Raw genomic sequence first — 20,527 nt, forward strand, 5'->3', positions numbered from 1 at the left:
TCCCTGGGGAAGGAGATTTCCAGGCCGAGGGCCTCCCAGTGTGGAGCCCTGAGGCAGGAGGACTTTGAGAAAACAGAGGTTAAAACATATGTTTTGCCCACTTTCTGGATTTTCTTTCCAGTGGCTCATTTGGGGGTGTATAGGTCCAACAAAGGCAGGCACCTGGGTGTGGGCAAAGGCCCCAGAGTTCATAGCTGGCCTTTGGATCTTCCTCCCACTACCCCACTTCCCAGGCTGGGGTGTGGCTCATTCCACCTCCTCAGTTGTTTTGGACGCACCCACAGCCCTCTGGAACTCTGCTCCTCAATCACAGAGCAAATTGGGGTGAAAAGGACCCCCATGCCCCTGCCCAACCATCCACAGGGTACTGACTTCCAGCCAATCAACGTGAAAGCTTCCCAGTGGGACAGAGACAGGGACTGAGAATGGTGGGTGAGCAGCAAGAGTTCCACAAATGCTATATACTCGGGGGAGACAGATCCCGATCTCCCTCCCGACCCCTCCTCCTCTCCCCCTCCCCCACCCCTACCTCCTGCCAGAGCCCTCGCCCACTCTTCCTCCCCTAACACACACACACACCCCACACAATGGCCGGGTGGGGCTGAGGAACTGGCTTCCTCCGCAGAGATCTCAATCTCGGCCCTCAGTTCCCGGCCCAGAACCACAGGAACAGACACTCGGCCCAGCACTTCTTGCTCCAAGGGGCAGTCAGGGCAGGCTGAAAATAGAAACTGCTTCCAAAGAGATAAAGGTAAATTCATGGGGAGATATTACAGGGCTGGGGGGGGGGGAGGAAGCCCGGGGTTGGGGGGCGTCCCTGGGTGTGAAATAGTAGGTTGGCTCACACCCAGGGGGACAGATTGGAAGCTGAAGAGACAGGTTTGTGCAAGTCGCAGGAGAGATGGCTGGATACGCTGTGGGGGGACACACACCACCCCTTAGCTGAGAATGAGGCATCCAGATGCCCATGCTGTGCGGCCGGCCACGTGGCCACCCCGTCAGTCCTCAGTCCTCACCCCGCCCCGTCCACCCCCAGCCCCGGTGAGCCCCTGTCCACACAGGAATGCCGGTGGAACCTGCCCATACAGAACAGCCGCTCCCATGCCTGAGTTTCAGCTGTTCCCCTGATGCCACTGACCTCCCAGACCCTGCACACCGGGTCCCTCACATCTTCCAGGGCCCCCCGTGTGCGCATGTGGAGTGTGGTGTGGTTTGGGGGGGGAGGTGTCCGGTTGGGAGGAGGATCCAATTCCTGTTTCCTGCCCCTACTCACTCAGCCCTGGGAGGTGACTGAGAGTGGAGGGGACTCAAGGGTGAGTGCTTGGGGCTCGAGTACCTGGGTCCCTCAGTGGGGGTAGGGAAGGAAGTAAATGCAGGTACTGAGAGGGCAGAATCCCTGAGGGGGGCAGCGGCTGGGGGGAAGGTGGCCAGGGGTTGAGGCCACCGTGTGGGTCACCTCGCTAAGTAGCTTCCTGCCTGAATGCAGAGACCATCGAGCTGTGAGACTCACAGTCTACAGCCCCCAGCCCCCACCCTACATCATTTCTCAAGAACCCAATATGAGGTCTGGAGGGGTCTGACTCTTCCTCTGACTTTTTTTTTTTTTTATCTGAGATGGAGTCTCACTCCATCACCTGGGCTAGAGTACCGTGGCATCAGCCTAGCTCACAGCAACCTCATAGTCCTGGCTCAGGCAATTCTCCTGCCTCAGCCTCTGGAGTAGCTTGGACCACAGGCATGTGCCAACATGCCCGGCTAATTTTTCTATTTTTTGTAGAGATGGGGGGGTCTTGCTCTTGCTCAGGCTGGTCTCGAATTCCTGACCTCAAGTGATCCTCCTGCCTCGGCCTCCCAGAGTGCTAGGATTACAGGCGTGAGCCACCGGGCCCAGCCATCCTCTGACTTCTGGAGGGAATTTGGGGGCTCCTTGTTTCCCAGCCCTGACCCTGAAGCCTTCTAAGGATTGTGGCCTCCTTCCCTGAGTGGGGAGGAGAAGCCAGGCCCCAGGGTCCTGGCCCTATTGGTCCTATTCTTCAGTCTGCTCTCCTGGCCACCGCCCAGGCCTCCTGGCAGGACCCTGGCCTCCACCTGGGAAGCGCTCTGTGACCAGCCCCAGGGGTGGGTAGGGATAAGAGGATGAGGGGCAGGAAAGACTGTGCAGGAGCCTTCTCGTCTCTGGTGGTCAGAGGCTCCAGGAATCTTGATGGCAGGAAAAGGAGACTAAAAATAATCCGGAAAGGGAGAGTCCGGAGGGAGGAACTGGGAAGTGGGGGGCGGAGGGCTGGCTGGAGCAGGGAAACAGTGATGCATCCCTCAGAGCCCAGGCCCGGCGCACACACGCGCACACTGTGCCCAGATAGCGCGGCACGCAGGTCGCACATACCCGCCAGCACCCCCACCTGTAACATTCACACCGCATACTCATTAGTGGGCTGCACACCACGCACTGCGCGCTCCACTGCATGCTCGAATCACACACAAACTTCCACGACACACACCACGGACACGCAGCTCATCGGGCAGACACTGACAGCAGAATTCGCCTCACTGATTGTACTGATTCTCCGGTATTCCCGCCCCCAACCTGGGTCTCCAGCTAGCCACCGACCTCCTGCCCCCAGCCTCACTGTCTGCTCGGGCCTGACTCTGGCAGCAGCAGGTCCAGGGGCCTCAGAAAATGAAATGATAAGGAGGGTGAGAGGTGGAGAAGAGAGAAGACGGTGGGAATGAGAAGCAAAGAGAGAGGTGTGCCAGCCTTCCCTCCTGACTCCAAAATCATGGCTTCAGATGGCCTCAGTCTACCCACCCAGGAGGCACTAAGGGTCTCTCTCCCTCCCTTCTCCCCAGGGGATGACTCCAGCAGAGCACCCCACTCCTTTGAAGAGCTCAGAGGAGGATGTCAGCCCAGTCCCTTCCTGCAGCAACACCCCCTACCCAGAAGCCCCCTCGGATCATCCGCCCCCGCCCCCCTTCTCGACCCCGGGCTGCCCAGTCCCCGGGGCCTCCCCACAACGGCTCCTCTCCACAAGAACTTCCCCGAACTGCCAATGATGTGCCAACCCCGATGTGCACCCCTATCTTCTGGGAGCCCCCAGCTGCACCCCTCAAGCCCCCTGCGCTTCTGCCCCCCTCGTCTAGAGGCAGCCTTGACTCCCAGACTTTTCCAGACTCAGCTTCCAGCACCCCCAGTCCAGTGTCCCAGCGCTCTGTCTCCCCAGAGCCTGCTCCCCGGTCTCCAGTGCCCCCACCCAAGCCCTCTGGGTCACCCTGCACATCTCTACCCCTGCTCCCCACAGCCGGGGGCCTGGTGCAGGATGGCTCTGCCTCGGCCCCTGGCACTGTGCGGAGACTGGCTGGCAGGTTTGAATGGGGGGCTGAAGGCAGGGCCCAGGCTGCAGACACCCTGGAACCAGGTCCCCAAGGGGGAGCAGATGTGAACGGGGAGAGAGAGGCTCCCCTCACCGGGAGTGGGTCCCAGGAGAACGGTGCTCCCGGTAAGTGTGTGGTGGGACTGGGGTGGCCTCAATCCATCCCATCTTCTTCATTTTCAACACATTTTCAACACTTGTAGGGGCTAGCTTTTCAAAAATGGATTTCGTGTTTGGAAAATCTGGTTTCTGTATTTCTGGGGTTTGAAGAGAGTCAGGGTGGAGGAGATCTATAGATGCCTGGGGCTGGACCTCCACGTTCAGGTTGCTGGGCAGGTTAAGCATTGGAGGCGCCTGGGTGGAGTGGGGCTGGGCCCCAAAGGCTTTCTTCTTAGGACACCTGTCTCCCACAGATGCAGCTCTGGCCTGCCCTCCCTGCTGCCCCTGTGTCTGCCACGCAGCCCGGCCTGGCCTGGAGCTCCGATGGGTACCTGTCGGGGGCAAGGAGGAGGGCCCCAGGGTCCCCTGCCGGGCCTCACCCCTGCGGACCTCCCGCTCCCGCCCCAACCCTCCAAGCATCCGTCACCCCTCCGTCGTCCTCACGTCCTACCGCTCCACTGCCGAGCACAAACTCCTGCCACCCCTCAAGCCCCCCAAACCAACTCGGGTCAGGCAGGATGCTACCATTTCTGGGGACCCTCCACAGTTAGATCTGGATCTGCTTTCTGAAGACGGAATCCAAACAGGTGCAGGGCCTGGGGAGTGGACCTCTGGGCTATGAAGGGACAGGGTAGGGGCGGTCTGAAACCCAATGGACTGCAACCCCGAGAGGCCCTGGGCTTTTTGTTCCTCTACCAGCTGCTGCTCTGGGCAGAGAGGAACTGTAGTTCTCATAGTGACAGTCTCTGCTGGGGCTGGAGTCAGCAGTCGCGGGCTGGGGGTGCCGGGGGTTGTTCTCTTCACTCTGTCTTCTCTCTCCAGGCGACAGTCCTGATGAAGCTCCTCAGAATGCTCCTCCAGCAACCCCGGAGGGAAGGTACCAAACGCCCCCAGGCTTAGTCCCCCCTTCTCTCCCCGCCATGCTCCTACCTGAGGGCAGACTAACCTTTAGGTCGGGCTAAATCCCACCTCCATGAAGGCACAGGGAAGAAGGGCCGGCGCTCTAGAAACAAGCAGCCCTGATTTCTAATCCCAGCTCTGTCCCTTATTACTTACGTGACCTCACACAAATCCTTTTTTTTGGTTTGTTTGTTTTTGCCCAGGCTAGAGTGCTGTGGCATCAGCCTAGCTCACAGCAACCTCAAACCCCTGGGCTCAAGCAATTCTCCTGCCTCAGCCTCCCGAGTAGCTGGGACTACAGGCATGCACCACTGTGCCCAGCTAATTTTTTCTATATATTTTTAGTTGGCCAGCTCATTTCTTTTTATTTTTAGTAGAGATGGGGTCTTTTTTTTTTTTTTTGAGACAGAGTCTCACTTTGTTGTCCAGGCTAGAGTGAGTGCCGTGGCGTCAGCCTAGCTCACAGCAACCTCAAACTCCTGGGTTCAAGCAATCCTGCTGCCTCAGCCTCCTGAGTAGCTGGGACTACACCCATGCGCCACCATGCCCGGCTAATTTTTTCTATATATATCAGTTGGTCAATTAATTTATTTCTATTTATAGTAGAGACGGGGTCTCGCTCTTGCTCAGGCTGGTTTTGAACTCCTGACCTGGAGCAATCCGCCCGCCTCCGCCTCCCAGAGAGCTAGGATTACAGGCGTGAGCCACCGCGCCCGGCCCCAATCCTTAACCTTTCTGGTTGTCAGTGTCCTCATCTATGAAATGGGGGTAAGCATAGCGACTGCTCACGGCGTCAATGGGGTCTGCTGCTGGTAAAGAGCTGGGCCCATAGCGAGTGCTCCATTTCCTTCCCTTCCCTCACCTTGAGCCTCTGTTGCAATTTCTGCCCCAAAATCCATTTAGCAATCACGGCCATCTCTTCTGTGTTATCTGGCCTTAATCATCTTAGATTCACCACCATGATCGGAGGTAATCTGCGTCCGTTCACTTATTCAACAAACGTTCGCCCATATGTTTTTAGCTTGAGTGAATGGCTGTGCGTTGGTGCTGTGCCCAGAAGAGGGGAGACAGAGCTGCAGGTGGTGGTGCGCCGGTGTAGGAGTTTGCATTTGATCACGTTGAGCCTCACTGAGGCTCGAATAGGGCATTTTGCAGACAATGGTTGCTACAAGAGAGGGCTGAGATAGAGACTTGGAGGTCTCTGGGACACAGTAGGTGAGATAGCAGGAATAGATGTGTCCCGCTTAGTTCAGGGCCTTCTCTCCAACAGGCACATAAAACAACCGGGCTTTGACTGGGGAGCTGTCAGGGTCCCTGCATAACCTGCGTGCTGATATCCCTTGTGGTCCCCGGTGAATCAGCCCTGGGGTGTGCAACAGCGGTGGCCCTGGGGACTCCCATCCCTCGCTCTCTCCACAGGGATGAGGACAGGCTGGAGGGGCTGAAGGAGCAGAATTGGGAGCTGCCCTTGCAGGATGGTGAGAGCCTCTGGACCTGGGGGCCCCTGCTGAGACCACCGAGCAGTGGGGAAGGGTTGTGGACGCTGGACTTCCCTGAGTGCTATGTGTGCCCTCTAGAACCTCTGTACCAGACCTACCGAGCGGCCGTGCTGTCAGAGGAGCTGTGGGGGGTTGGTGAGGATGGGGGTCCCTCTCCGGCAAGTGCTGGAGAAGCTCCCACCTTTGCACGGCCCCCTGGACCTCGCAACACCCTGTGGCAGGAGCTTCCTGCTGTGCAAGCCAGCGGCCTCCTGGACACCCTCAGCCCCCAGGAGAGGCGCATGCAGGAGGTAGGCCGGGCACGAGGGCGGGGGGTGACCAGGGTCCTAGGCTGGCACTGGGCCGGCTTTCCACTACCGCCCTGCTGTCTCCCCAGAGCCTGTTCGAGGTGGTGACGTCTGAGGCCTCTTACCTGCGCTCCCTGCGGCTGCTGACTGACACCTTCGTGCTGAGCCAGGCACTGCGGGACACGCTCACCCCCCGCGATCACCACACGCTCTTCTCCAATGTGCAGCGAGTCCAGGAAGTCAGCGAGCGGTCAGTGGGGTCCCATCGTCCCAGGCCCTGGGCTGCTGAGCACCCCCTTACCTTTCTCCGGGCCCCAGAGTGGGCCCAGTTAGTTCCCAGCTCTTTGCTCATGAACCTGGGAAACCTGGCTCTCTGCCCCCCTCCAGTGCTTGCTTCCCTACTCCTTCAGGTTTCTGGGAGCGTTACTGTCCCGTGTGCGTTCTTCTCCCCATATCAGCGACCTGTGTGACGTGGTGCATGTCCACGCCGTGGGTCCTTTCTCGGTGTATGTGGATTATGTGCGGAACCAGCAGTACCAGGAAGAGACTTACAGCCGTCTTATGTGAGTGTCCCAGAGGCGAGGGAGGAAGGTGGGGTGAAGGGAGGGCTGGAGCCCACAGCAGGCTGGGGCATCTGAGCCTCCGGGCAGCCCCTAACCCCAGGGCCTGCTTCTGCAGGGACACCAACGTGCGCTTCTCCGCGGAGCTGCGGCGGCTGCAGAGCCTCCCTAAGTGTGAGCGGCTCCCACTGCCGTCCTTCCTGCTTCTGCCCTTCCAGCGCATCACTCGGCTCCGCATGCTGCTGCAGGTACGTCCTGGCTTGGGGCCCTCTCTGCCCCACCAAGGCCACTGGAGACCTTCCCCCGGGCCTCTTGTCCAGCCATCACCATTTCCTGCTCCACCGTTAACACAGAAATTCCTCACATCACGACTCCCAATCTGCGTCTCTGAGTCCAGGAACCACCAAGCCCGCCCTGGAGCTGCTCAAATGCTCAGGAGGCGGAACAGGTGCAGGAAAGTGTCTCTGGCTGAAACCATGAGTTCTAGACTTAGCTCTGCCACTAACTAGCTGGGTGACATAGGGCAAGTCCCTTCCTCTCTCTGGGTCTCAGGGGCATCGTGGTGAGTGGTCTTTGAGCTGTCCTCCCGTTGTATTGCTCTACCTGCAGGCAATCTCAATGCAGGTGATATCACCTCCCTGGGGGCAAAAATTGGTTCTTGGAGGTGAAAAAAATTGGTTCTTGGAGCGATCTTCTCACCTTGGCCTCCTAGAGTGCTAGGATTACAGGCGTGAGCCACCACCTGTAATCCTAGCACTCTGGGAGGCCAAGGCGAGAGGATTGCTTGAGCTCAGGAGTTCGAAACCAGCCTGAGCAAGAGTGAGACCCTGTCTCTACAAAAAATAGAAAAATTAGCCGGGCATGGTGGCCTGTGTCTGTAGTCCCAGCTTCTCAAGAGCCTGAGGCAGGAGGATCACTTGAGCCCAGGAGTTTGAGGTTGCTGTGAGCTATGACAGTGCCACTGTGCACTCTGGCCAGGGTGACAGAGAGGGCCAGGGTGACCTTGTCTCAAACAAACAAACAAAAAAACAAAAACAGATTCACAGTATATCTATAGAATTAAAATTTCATGGTGGGAGCAGGAGATGGTTAGCGAAAATTGGTCAAAAAATCCTCCTTAGTGTGGTGATACTGGAAAAAAAAAGTTGGAAAACACTCTGTTATTGCAAAATAGAGACCCCTCCCTAACCAGGTCACCCACTATGGGGCTCTTTATGTGAAGAGTCCCCAACTAGATTATCAGCTTCTCTGTGTCTTACTCAGCCTAGTGTAGATAATACAATGATAATAATGATACTAATCACAGTAGCTCAACAGCTATCGATGTGCTGTTCTAGGCACGGTTCCAAGTGCTAGCAGCTATCAGCGTGACCTTACTGACAACTGTGTGTGGGCAGGAGCTATTATTTACCCTACTTTACAGATGAGGAAACTGAGGCACAGATTAAACGACTTGCCCAGGTTAAACAGAAATAATGTATGGAGACACAGTTGTAATCCAGGCCCCCTGAACTACTCTGCTTTGTTGTTTGCACTAACGGTTGTGGTTAATAATTATTAAAATAATAGCAACCCTCTTTTCAGCAGTTACTATGTGCCAAGGACTACGCTAAGCACTTCACATATGTTACCTCCTTGAATCCTCACAACAATGCTATTGATATGCTAGGTGGGTAAGGCCCCCATTTTACAGATGGGGAAACTGAGGCTCAGAGAGGTAACATGATGTGTTCAGGGTTATGCAGACGGCAAGTGGTGAGGTCACTCGGCCTTGTCAAAGCTGGTCCCTCAGCCCTGTGAGCCCCAAACTAAGCATTTCACCAAGGCAGGCAGGGACCTCTGAGCTGTGGCCCCTCTGAATCCCAGGGCTGCAGAGCAGGGGGCCCAGTCACCCTTCCTCCTTGTCCCCAGAATATCCTGCAACAGACAGAGGAGGGGTCCACCCGCCAGGAGAATGCCCAGAAGGCCCTGGGTGCTGTCAGCAAGGTGGGCAGGAAGGAAGCTGAAGCTGGGAGAGGTGACAGGGTGGTAGGGAGAGAGGGAAGGGCGTGGGGGCTGGCCACACGGGGTGGGTGACTCAGCTCCCCCTGCCCAGATCATCGAGCGCTGCAGCGCGGAGGTGGGGCGCATGAAGCAGACTGAAGAGCTGATCCGGCTCACCCAAAGGCTTCGCTTCCACAAAGTCAAGGTGGGTCCCTGCCCAGACTCTCCATCTTGCGCTTCCCCACGTGCTGCGGAGCTGCAACCTCCTCTGCCTCCTTGCAGGCCCTGCCCCTGGTCTCCTGGTCACGGCGCCTGGAGTTGCAGGGGGAGCTGACTGAGTTAGGATGCCGGAAGGGGGGTGTGCTCTTCACCTCTCGCCCCCGCTTCACCCCCCTCTGCCTCCTGCTCTTTAGTGACCTGCTGCTCATCACTCAGCCCAAGAGGTGAGTCCCAGGGAAGTTGAGGTCCAGGCTGGGGTGGAGGTGGGGCATCCAGATGGCCCCTTGCTCTTCCTCTGAACGTCCTCTTCCCTGGGCAGTGGGCAGCGGCTACAGGTTCTGGACTATGCTCATCGATCCCTAGTCCAGGCCCAGCAGGTTCCAGACCCATCTGGACCCCCGACCTTCCGCCTCTCCCTTCTCAGCAACCACCAGGGCCGCCCCACCCACCGCCTACTTCAAGCTTCATCCCTGTGAGTTGTGGCTCCTTCGGAAAACACCCTTGGGGCCCTCACCTGACCTCTCAGACCACCACCTCCTTCTTCAGTCTTTCTCCTCTGTGGGCCCAGCTCCGCCCCCAGGAGGATCTCCTGGCCCAACTCTGACCCCTTCCTCCCTGCCCCCCAGATCAGACATGCAGCGCTGGCTGGGAGCCTTCCCGACCCCAGGCCCTCTTCCCTGTGCCCCGGACACCATCTACGAAGACTGTGGTGAGTTCCCCTAGAGGGGAAGAGGGAAGGAAAAAAATGAGTCTTAAGGGGAGTATGGGGGAGAAGCTAAAAAGAGTCTTGATCCCACCATAATGTCACTCACCCCCAACCAGACTGCTCCCAGGAACTGTGTTCAGAGCTGTCTGCACCTTCCAAGACTGAAGGACGGAGTCTGGAGTCCAGGGCTGCCCCCAAGCACCTGCACAAGAGCCCCGAAGGTGAGAAAGCCTTTCATTTATTCATTTAATAAATATTTATTAAGCATCTAGGAAGTGCCACTCACTGTTCTGTGAACCAAACACACAGAGCTTCCTGCTCTACTGGAGACGTATTCTAGTGGAGGAGGCGGACAATAAAGACTGAACAAAGTAAACAGGGAAATTATAAAGTATGTGGGAAGGTGATGAGTGCAATGGAAAAAACCAAAGTGGAGCAGGGTAGAGGAGGACAGGAGTCCAGGGTTGGATAGGGTTACAATTTTAAAAAGGGACACTGAGGTGGACCTCATTGAGAAGGCAACATGTGAACTTGATGGAGGTGAGGAATTTAGGCACATGGTGTCTGGGGGAAGAGTGTCCCCGTTGGAGGTGACAGGCAGTGCAAAGGCCCTAAGGTCCCACGTATGAGGGAAGAACTATAAGAAGGCCAGTGTGGCTAGAGGGAGCAAGAAAAGGGGAGAAACAAATGAGGTCACAGGGGTAACAGGGACCAGATCATGCAGGTCCAGGCAGGTCCCTGTAAGGACTTGGCCTCTCACTCTGAGATGAACAGCCATGGCAGGGCTTGACAGAGGAGTGACCCAGACTCGCTCTGATGCTACTGTCACCCCACCTCTGATGCTCCAGGCTTCCCCACTAATTGCTACACCCACCATGACCCCCAAGGCCTGAGACCCCCTTTCCCTCCTCACCTGCTCCCTGCCCCCACCCACTTGGGCTCCTGACTGTCTTTCCCCAGGTTGGCTGAAGGGGCTTCCCGGGGCCTTTCCTGCCCAGTTGGTGTGTGAAGTCACAGGGGAACACGAAAGGAGGAAGCACCTTCGCCAGCACCAGAGACTTCTCCAAGCTGCTGGGCCCTCTTTGGGCACCCCCAGTACCCCCCCACCCTAATGCAGACTGGGGAGAGGGCACATCTAGGAGACACCTAGCAGCGTGGCCCAGAGAGGACAACGCCCGCCCACGCCGCCATTGGATTCACTGTCTGTGGAAACACTACCTCTAGTGGCAACCAATAGGGACTGAGCTTCAGGACGGGCAGCCAATGAAAAATAGGCCGTCTGAGCCCACAAGGATAAGAAAGGATGGCTTGAATGCGTTGCCAGTGGAGACAGAGGCTCGGGCAGAGCAGCCAGGGAGTGCTGAACTGGTTGAGCCAATGGCTAACGAGTACCCCTGCTACAGTCAGCTAAGGAAGATGAATCCAGGTCACGGCGGTTCAAAAAGGGCCTCCGTGAAGATAAAGTCCCAGGATAAAATAGCCAACAGGGATGAGCAGAGACCCTTCCAGCCAAAGATGGTGATCTGGGCTCAGGAGACCAGTAGTCACCCTGCTTGATTCCACAGCAACGACATCCCTGCCTTTGAGTCTGGGAAGTATTAGAGTCCACTCCTGGGGTGCCTCCTGTGCCCTCTCAAGCCAGTTCCTCTCTTCTAGAAGAATCCAGACTGTGTCTCAGAGAACATGTGTGTGTGTGCATGTGCACATGTGGTATGTGTGTGTGCGTATCAGGGGAGCAAGTCTGATGAACGCGGTGTGTGTGGTGGTTGCCCTCCCCCTGCAGATTGCTCAGTGCGCCATTTCTCTCCCCTCCCCCTATCTGCCCTATTATATTCTCCAGAAGAGTGTGCTGGGTATGGCTTGGCAATCGGAGGCCAGGGCTGGGGCTGAGAGCTCTGGGCCCTGGGTCTCTTGGAGGCCAGCTCTCTGTGGCAGTTAGAGGGTGATGTTATGGTGCCACCACGCTCTGATGCCTGGCAGAGGAGCCTGAGAAACTGAACATGGCCAGCAGCTGGGGCCTGAGGCCCCCTGGAGTCTGCAGTTCTTTCTTCTTGCCCCAGACACGGGCCTCGTGATCACTGCCTGCAGATCTCTCAACCTGAACTATACTCAGCCAGCCTCACTCGGGCTTCAGAGTCGCCTGGCTCCCAGGTTGAAGAAATGGGAGCTGTGGATCACAGGCCAGCCAGTGAGGCCCCTGGGCTTTCTGGCCTTTGTCCAGATCCTTTAACAGAAACACTGAGCCGAACAGTGGGGAAAGGACAGAGAGCGAGTGTGGCTGCCCAGCTCCATCCAGAGCACCTGCCTCCTGTGAGAAACCGCCCCTGCATGATGCCAGAAGGAGGTGAGGGATGGAGACAGCAGAGCTGACAGTAGCTGGCAAGGGGGCCCAGGCCTGGCACAAAACTTCCTGGGCTAGGCCATCACACCTTCCCTTCAGCTCAGGCACGGTGACTTGCCCAGGACAGAAGCCGCCATGTCAACCACAGGAGGTGCAGGGACTCTGGGAGACTCAGACGGAGAAGGGCGCTGGCATCTGGCATGACCGTGACTTTGGAAACTCGCCTAGCACAGTGGCTGACATGTGGGAAACCCTGGATAAATGGTGGAGGAGTTGTACCGAGACTCTTCGGGGCAGCGAGTGCTCACAGGAACACTGATCTCCAAGCGTGGCTTTGTAAGACGGTGGGGCTGGTTGGAAAGGGGTCAAGAGCAGGGGTCAGTTTTGCTGCAGACTGGGGCTTGGAGGCCAGATTCAAGGCCTGAGTGTGTCGGCCCGCTCATAGCTCCCGAGAGAGCTAAGGTAGCGTGACGGTGGTGGTGGCGAGTCTGCAGCTGCTGTGGTTGGGGGCTGCTGCAGGCTGGGGAAGACAGGACAGGGCAGGCCTGTCTGAGGCTCTGGCAGGGGGTGAAGAGGCAGCAAGAAAGACAAAAGGGCAGTCGGTCAGCAATAAAGGCTCTTCACTGACTAGCTAAGCATCTCTGTGTTTAATTCAATTCAATTCTACATGGATTTATTGAGTGCCTTCTATGTGCCAGGCACTGTTCTAGGATCTAGGGACACAGAGATGAAAAAGACAAGGGCCTTGCCCTCAGGGTGCCTACATTCTATGGGTTTGGGGGGGGTGCAATTATCAAGTTAACAAACTAATAATAAGATAAAATCAGATAACAGTAAGTACCATGAAGAAAATACAGCAAGGGCTGTCACACAGAATGCTGTGTATGTGTATGTATATGTGGGGTGTGGCTTTAAGGAAGACCCTGGAAGAGATGACATTTGTGCTGAGACCCAGAGGACAAGAAGGAATTAGCCTTGGGAAGATCTGGGGAGAGAGCAGGGGATTATAGTCCAGGAAAGAAGGTAGTGGTAGTTGGGATGGAGCATTTGGCATAAGACGGAGACACACTGAGCTACTCAAAGAGAAACAGACAGACATCCAGGGGCAGACACAGAGCTGCGCATGTGCCCCAATCCTTTTCCTCCCAGCTCCACACCCCCTACCACAGTCTTGCCACTAAGGAAACCCCCATGCTTCAATTAAGACTTTCTAGGCCGGGCGCGGTGGCTCACACCTGTAATCCTAGCACTCTGGGAGGCCAAGGCGGGTGGATTGCTCAAGGTCAGGAGTTCGAAACCAGCCTGAGCAAGAGCGAGAACCCATCTCTACTATAAATAGAAAGAAATTAATTGGCCAACTAATATATATATAAAAAATTAGCTGGGCGTGGTGGTGCATGCCTGTAGTCCCAGCTACTCGGGAGGCTGAGGCAGCAGGATTGCTTGAGCCTAGGAGTTTGAGGTTGCTGTGAGCTAGGCTGATGCCACGGCACTCACTCTAGCCTGGGCAACAAAGCAAGACTCTGTCTCACAAAAAAAAAAAGAAAGAAAGAAAAGAAAAGACATTCTAATAGTGGGATCATGGGGAGATGCAGACCAGATAAGAGTTATTTTGGAGACATAAAGGCACATAAAATACAACCATGTGTGTTCCAAGAGACTGAGAAGACAGGAAGGAAGGGGACTTCCATGTTTCCTAAAGTGCTGAGGTTGGTTTTTGTTATCTTAGAGCCACCTTTTCACTCTGGGGTGACCTGAGTGTGTATGTGCAGTCTTGGAGGGGTCTGCATTCTGCAGGTCTGTCCAAGGGGCCAAAGGGCACGGAGCACAGCTATATGGGAAAGGGGCTGGTGTCGGGGGATGAGGACCACAGCCAGGAGGAAAGCTGATGGGAGACGGGAATGGGGATGCGGTAAGGAAGACAGAGATGGATGGGGAGGCATGGGGGTGCAGGCGGGACAGGTGGCAGTAGGTAGCCTGGCTCTGAATTCTGAATTCTCTCCGTCCTTTTTCCACACCCCGCCTCCCCAGGCATCTGCCTCGCTCCTTGGGGTGCCCATCATCCCTCCCACTTCTGTTCTTCCTGCCCCTCTGGGTGGCCTCCTGAAACTTCCTCACAGGTGTGGTAGAAGGGTGCTTGGGAGAAGTCTCTCAGTGGTGCCCTGTCCCACGTTCCAGGCACGGTGGCGTGGGTGGTGGGTGGTGGTGTCGAGAGGTTCACTGACTCACTTGGAGAGTTCTGGAGCTGCCACTACCCCATTCCTTCAGTCCATCATGCTGGGGAGGTGGAGGAAATGAACATTTCCACAGGCTCAGGAAAGGCACAGGTGTGCCCCAGCCCTGAGGGAGGTGCCTGAGGGGACAGGGTGGGGAGCTGGGCCCCTGTTGGGAGCCTGTCTTTGAGTCAGTATGTGCTCTCCGCACCCACAGCCCTCCGGGAAGCTGGTGATGAGACAAGGCAGATAGGACAGGGCTCTGACCTCTCTGTGCACGCCTTTCCGTGGGCTCTGGGTCAACCTCTTCGTGGCCACTATGCCAGTGAGCTGGGGGAGGGGTTTGCACTCACGACCACAAGCAACAAGTGGGTGAGAGGAGCCTACCGCCGCACCCCACCCCTCGCAGCCTGCCCGCTAGCTCTCTCCCCTTCTGCTACCCCCAAGGACCCCTCCAGCCCGCTTCCTGAGCCCTTCAGCCTGGCTGGCTCTCTCTTTTCTCCATCTTTCCTCGCAGGGCTCGTCTTCCCCTTCAGCTCCAGAGGTAGCTGCGGGTTCGGGCAGGAGTACCGCCCCGCCGACTGCTCCACCGCCGGCCCCGACCTTGCTCCCCAGCGCGCCCTCCCCAGAGTACCGTCCCTCCACCCTCCCGCAGCTCTAGAGCGCCTCGGCCCCGACCGACTGGAGCGAAAGGCCAGAATTCCCTGAGGTTCCCCCTGACTCAACCCGGGCGCCCTTCACCCTCCTGGGCGTGGCCAGGGCTCCGGCTCTGGCCCCGCCCCCTGGACTTGGCCCCGCCCCCCGGGTCTTCTGCCAGGGCTCTGCCTCCTGGTTCCCAGCGCTCGCCTCCCAGGGGGGTGGCCCGCCCCGGGGAACAATCCTTAACAAGTGGAGGCGCTGGCTCTCGGTTTCCAGACTCATTAATAAATATGAGAGTTTTGTCACTGAAATATTTCTTTTTTCAGGCTGATTTGCTTTATTATAGGCAATTGTGTGTCCACTTCTTTGGAACTGCCAGACTTTGACCAGATATACCCAAAGGCTACCCTATATATGGGGATTCATAAAACTTCCACATAGACATACTTGTCATTTGTAGTCCCACTACAGATTTGTACCCTGTGAACACAGGAATCTTGATAAATTCTAACTTATATGATTACCATAAAAAAAATGTATAGTGCATTGATACACATAGGTGTATCAATGTCAGTATTGGTACAAATTAAAGCCTCAAGCTTTTAATTTTTCACATCCAGTGATTGAAAGAATTTTCCACAGACTAGCTTCTGGCTCTGGTTATCTCGATTTTGTTTCTTCTCCACTACCAATATACGGCAGTGCTGGACATTGTAGGATTTGTTCATATTATGATACCACCTTTTGTCTTGTATCTTTGTTTTACAATATTGGGTGATCAGACTGAGTGATCACCAGAGTAGATTGTAGGAGTATATTCCTAGAAGCTGTTCTCACACTAAGACAGTTAGCAGTAATTACATACAGAAGTGACTGAAAATTATTGTATCAAATTGCATTAGTTATTATCATGTAATGAATCACTCTAACATTCAGCAGCTTAAAACAACACACATTTTACACCCATTATCTTATAGTTTCTGGGGGCCAGGAAGCCAGGTGTAGCTTAGCTGGGTCTGCTGCTCCCTGGTCTCTCATGAGGACACAATCAAGGTGTTGGCATAGGGTCTGCAGTCTCATCTGAAGGCTCAACAGGGAAAGGATCTGCTTCCACACTCATTTAGCAGTTGTTAGCTGCATTTAGTTCCTCACTAAGCTAATCCAGGGAAGTGGCATACCACCACTTTAGCCATTCATCAGAACCAAATTACTAAACACTGCCAATTCAAAAGGCAGGGAGGTTACAAGAGTGTGTGAATGTCAGGTGAGGGGAGTCACCTGGGGGCCAGCTTAGAAGTCTGCCTACTATATTCACTAAATGCAGACTGAATGTTTCCTCCACTCAGCTTCCTTTGGTTGGATCCCCAAAGTGTCTAAGTCTACTTCAATGCTACAGGACATGGCGGGGAAGAGCTGAAGTTGAGTGGAAAGAATAACCAATTTTGGTTAAGACTTTTGCAAATTTTACAGAAACATATGCTTATAGGAACGCATCTTAGGGCTCTGCAAGGGGGTCTGGAAGGGGCCAGTGAAAGTTAGGACCTTAAACTTAAGCTTTATTAGCTTCACGGAGTACCAGTCTCTGTTCCTATTCCCAAATCCAAGGCCTCTTTGCCTCTCCAGGCTAGAATCTAAACTGGGCCAGCCCTCCCTCCTCCATATTTTGCCTTCTCTCACTATCCCCCTTTTTCTATCCTCCTTTTGATCTGAGCACTTAGCAGAGCTGCAGCAAATGTTTGCTAGATTTAATTGACATTTTATCCACTCCTGTTGGCACTCCTCTTGGTTCTCGCCTCTTTTCCTCAGTCTAGCTTGTTTCTTCTCACCCCAAATATGAATAGAAAGAAATTTCAGAAATAAAACAGTTCCTTCCCCCAAAAGAAAGTGTTCCTGAGGTCTCTGGGCCTGGGCTCAGGGCTCTTCTGTGGCTTGGGCAGTGAACTGAAGGATGCAGGCAGGCTGCCTTTGTGTAGAATAATTAAATTATATAATGAAATTAAATAATATTATAATTAGATGTTCTCTCCTGGAACTCTGGACCTTGGTGGTTAGCACAAGGAAGGGGGAGGTGTTCAGAGTTATTTATCACAGTGGCTGTGTCACTGTGTGATGGAACTCTTTGGGCTAGTAGTCTGTTGCTATGATTTCTGCCAGCTTCTTGCCTGACTGCCCCCAAACTCCCTTGGTCCTGCCAACCCTCTAAACTGGCCCCATGATTCTGTGAGCCAACTCCCCATATCCATCTAATAAATTACTATGTACTTAAGTTGGGAATACAGGGACATTCAGGGTGGTTTAATGGGTACTAAACCCACCGAGGGATGATGGGCGGTTTTGCTCTGGGAACCCTGGAAGTAGAGACAAAGGAATGGCAAATAGGAGAACTTAGGAGAGACTGGAATAAGACCCATAAAATGCCATAGAATAGTCAGGTAAGGATTGATGCGCGTGGGCTCGGGAGCTAGCCGGCCTATATTCCAGTATCAACTCTTCAGCTCATCAGCTGTGTGGTTTCTTGGGTAAGTCACTTAACCTCTCAGTGCCCCAGCTCCCTCATCCATACAGTGAGGATCATGATAATAGTTATACCTGCCTGTTGGGATTATTTAGAGGGCTCAATGGCCTAACAATAGGTGTGAGGTACTTAGAACAGTGTCTGGTCTATAAGGAGTGTTCAGAAAATATTAGGTATTGGTGCAACATAAAACTTCAATGTTTTTGGTCAACAAATTACTCATGAATCTTTTTTTTATTTAAAGAATTTTTTTATTTCTTTCAACTTTACCTCTTTTTTTATTTTTTAAATGAGAAATGATTTTGCTTTTTTTAATTTTTTTAATTTTTTTTGAGACAGAGTCTCACTTTGTTGCCCAGGTTAGAGTGAGTACCGTGATGTCAGCCTAGCTCACAGCAACCTCAAACTCCTGGGCTCAAGCAATCCTGCTGCCTCAGCCTTCCGAGTAGCTGGAAATACAGGCATGCGCCACCATGCCCGGCTAATTTTTTTCTATATATATTAGTTGGCCACTTAATTTCTTTCTATTTATAGTAGAGATGGGGTCTCGCTCTTGCTCAGGCTGGTTTCGAACTCCTGACCTTGAGCAATCCACCTGCCTTGGCCTCCCAGAGTGCTAGGATTACAGGCGTGAGCCACCACGCCCGGCCTTCGTGAATCTTTAAACAAAGGAAAATTAAAAGACTGAATAAGGAATACAATTTAGTTACATTTGAGTGAAATGAACAGTTAACTTCTCTGTGAAGAGTTTGGGGTTGCCAGGCGAGGGGAGAGAGGCTGTTGGGTGGCATGCTACCACAGAGAGAACTGAGCCACGTCACTGAGGAGCTTCCTCTTGTGGCTCTGCCCTCACTCCAAAGGTGGGAATTTTTCCATTTCCTGTATCATCCTGAAAGCCTGTTGGCTGTTGTATTTTTTTCTTTTTCTTGAGACAAGGTCTTACTCTGTCACCCAGGTTGGAGTGCAGTGGCATCATCATAGCTCATTGCAGCCTCAGACCCCTGGGCTTAAGCAATCCTCCTGAGTAGCTGGGACTACAGGCATTTGCCACCACGCCTGGCTAATTTTAAAATTTTTTGTAGAGATGGGGGTCTTGCTATGTTTTCGAGGCTGGTCTTGAACTCTTGGCCTCAAGGGACCCTCCTGCCTTGGACTCCACAAAGTGCTGGGATTACAGGCATGAGCCACTGTGCCCACTGCTGTGTTTCAACCAACAAGCCTGCTGTACTCAAAATCCACAGGGTCCACCGGAAGCATCTGTTGATGTTGGGAGCCCCTCCCTGACTGGGCCATGTGTGTGGGAGGCTGGTATGGGAGGTGAGTGGGGTATCGCCTCATCTACAGCCACCCCAACTCTATTAAAATTAGCTGGATCTGGTGGCACACTTTTGTCATCCCAGCACTTTGGGAGGCCAAGGCAGGAGGATTGCTTGAGCTCAGGAGTTTGAGGCCGTAGTGAGCTATGATCACACCACTGCATTCCAGCCTGGGTGACAGAGTGAGACCTTGTCTTTTAAAAACATAAAACAAAATAAAAAAGAATTATACGCAAGTTGTTTTTCTTTCTTTTCTTTTTTTTGGACACAGAGTCTTGCTCTGTTGCCCTGGGTAGAGTACAGTAGTGTAATCATAGCTTACTGCAATCTCAAACTCTTGGGCTCAAGATCCTCCTACCTAAGCCTCCCAAGTAGCTGGGAGTACAGGCACGTACCACTATGCCTGGCTAATTTTTTCTATTTTTAGTAGAGATGCAGTCTTATTCTTGCTCAGGCTGGTCTCGAACTCCTGACCTCAAGCGATCTTCCCACCTCAGCTTCCCAGAGTGCTAGGATTACAGGTGTGAGCCATCTCACCCAGCCAGTTTTTCTTCTCGAACTCAGTTTTTCTCCTATAGCAAATTTTATTTCAAGCATGAAGTTAAAGTTAGCTCAAAGATTGATTTTACCCACTGTCCTCTGAGATAGTGGACGTATATTAGTTACTTCTCCTTGGCTTAAGACAACCATTGGCCATTGTGATTGGGTCAAGATGGGCATGTGTCCCAGTTTGGGCCAATGAGTTCAGAAACAGTTAACCTGGATCCATCCAGGAGCTACTGAATGAGGCCTTCTTTCTTCCTCTGGACATTGTGGCATGAGGATGTGAGGTCTGGAACAGTGACTGCCATTTCACTTCCATAACGGGCAGCTTGGAGTTGCTGGGGAGGCCACTGTATAGCCTAATGATGGAGCTGACACCACAGAAGAGCAATGGGGAGACAAGGTGAGGCCAGGTCCTTGTTGCCATCACTTGAACTCCAGGATCAGTTTCATCTGAAGCTTATCTCTTGATTTTTCAGTTCTATATACCATTAAATTCCCCCTATTATTAACCAGTTTGAACTGCTCTATTATTAGCTACACAGAGTCCTAACTGGTTCAGCTGATCCACAATAAAACTGTATTCTCCTCACATATTCCAGAAAAGCCAGGAACCTCACTGGCAGCTCTTTCTTTCCTATGTACCTTCCTGTTTAGAGTCTGTGGAGCACGCAGTGACTTTCCAAACTGTAGGGTGCAAATCCGAGGTGGGCATGTCCACCTCAAAGTCTGCTTGCGTGCTACAATATGACACTTTGCCAAAGTTGGTTAATTTGGTCATGACCATGGCTTGCCCTTTTATTTAAGACTAGACTGGGCATTCAGAATACCAGAGTGAAAATACAGGATTTTGTGTGTTGGTTTCATTCTCTCAGAAGAAACTGAGGCACAAAGAGGCTAAGGAATTCACTTAAGCTCACACAGCTAGCAGTTGGTAGAGCCAGCACTTGAATTCAGAAAGTCTCACTGGAGAGTTCTGGGTATATTCAAAGGGTCCTGGAAAATCAGCAGGATAGGGGAGGGGGCGGTGGTCAGAGCAGTGGGGACCCCAAGAATGAAAGGGATTCCTCATAGGCTCACGGCTCAGCCTCATAGCTTCACTGCCCACTCTGCACCTGGCTTCAGTTAAAAAGAACTCTGGGGGATCTAGCTTGGGTCACCATTTTGAATTGGGTCACGCGCTCACCACTTTGCAGCCCCCACCGGAACCACAATGATGAGTTTTCAGGGGTCAATTCATAGGAGACAAGCACAGAGAGATAAAAGGAATACTATTATT

At 53.7% G+C, this 20,527-nt stretch overlaps 1 protein-coding gene across 2 annotated transcripts; it reads left to right on the plus strand.

Moving 5' to 3' along the window:
* The first annotated feature begins 661 nt into the window (after nt 1-661).
* On the plus strand, nt 662-12,652 carry ARHGEF15 (Rho guanine nucleotide exchange factor 15). Of its 2 annotated transcripts, XM_012775425.3 has the most exons (16): nt 662-751; nt 2,848-3,494; nt 3,782-4,114; nt 4,350-4,404; nt 5,847-5,905; nt 6,005-6,216; nt 6,303-6,463; nt 6,624-6,776; nt 6,892-7,021; nt 8,685-8,759; nt 8,869-8,961; nt 9,039-9,199; nt 9,295-9,447; nt 9,602-9,684; nt 9,798-9,902; nt 10,642-12,652. In XM_012775425.3, exons 2-16 carry the CDS (start codon nt 2,897-2,899, stop codon nt 10,791-10,793), a joined length of 2,523 nt encoding a protein of 840 aa, XP_012630879.2. In that variant the 5' UTR covers nt 662-751; nt 2,848-2,896; the 3' UTR covers nt 10,794-12,652. The 2 variants fall into 2 exon arrangements, with proteins under 2 accessions (XP_012630879.2, XP_012630863.2); XM_012775409.2 differs by having other exon boundaries at nt 5,847-6,216.
* Nucleotides 12,653-20,527: the final 7,875 nt, after the last annotated feature.

This window comes from Microcebus murinus, chromosome 18, assembly GCF_040939455.1.
Source record: "Microcebus murinus isolate Inina chromosome 18, M.murinus_Inina_mat1.0, whole genome shotgun sequence".
In the NCBI taxonomy this organism is placed as follows: Eukaryota; Metazoa; Chordata; class Mammalia; order Primates; family Cheirogaleidae; genus Microcebus; species Microcebus murinus.

Excerpts from the sequence above, each read along its gene's own strand:
- ARHGEF15 (XM_012775409.2), top strand. The coding sequence starts at position 2,897 with ATGTCAGCCCAGTCCCTTCCTGCAGCAACACCCCCTACCCAGAAGCCC. Across the intron at positions 4,115-4,349 it reads TGAAGACGGAATCCAAACAG|GCGACAGTCCTGATGAAGCT; the intron begins GTGCAGGGCCTG and ends TTCTCTCTCCAG. Across the intron at positions 8,760-8,868 it reads CCCTGGGTGCTGTCAGCAAG|ATCATCGAGCGCTGCAGCGC; the intron begins GTGGGCAGGAAG and ends CCCCCTGCCCAG.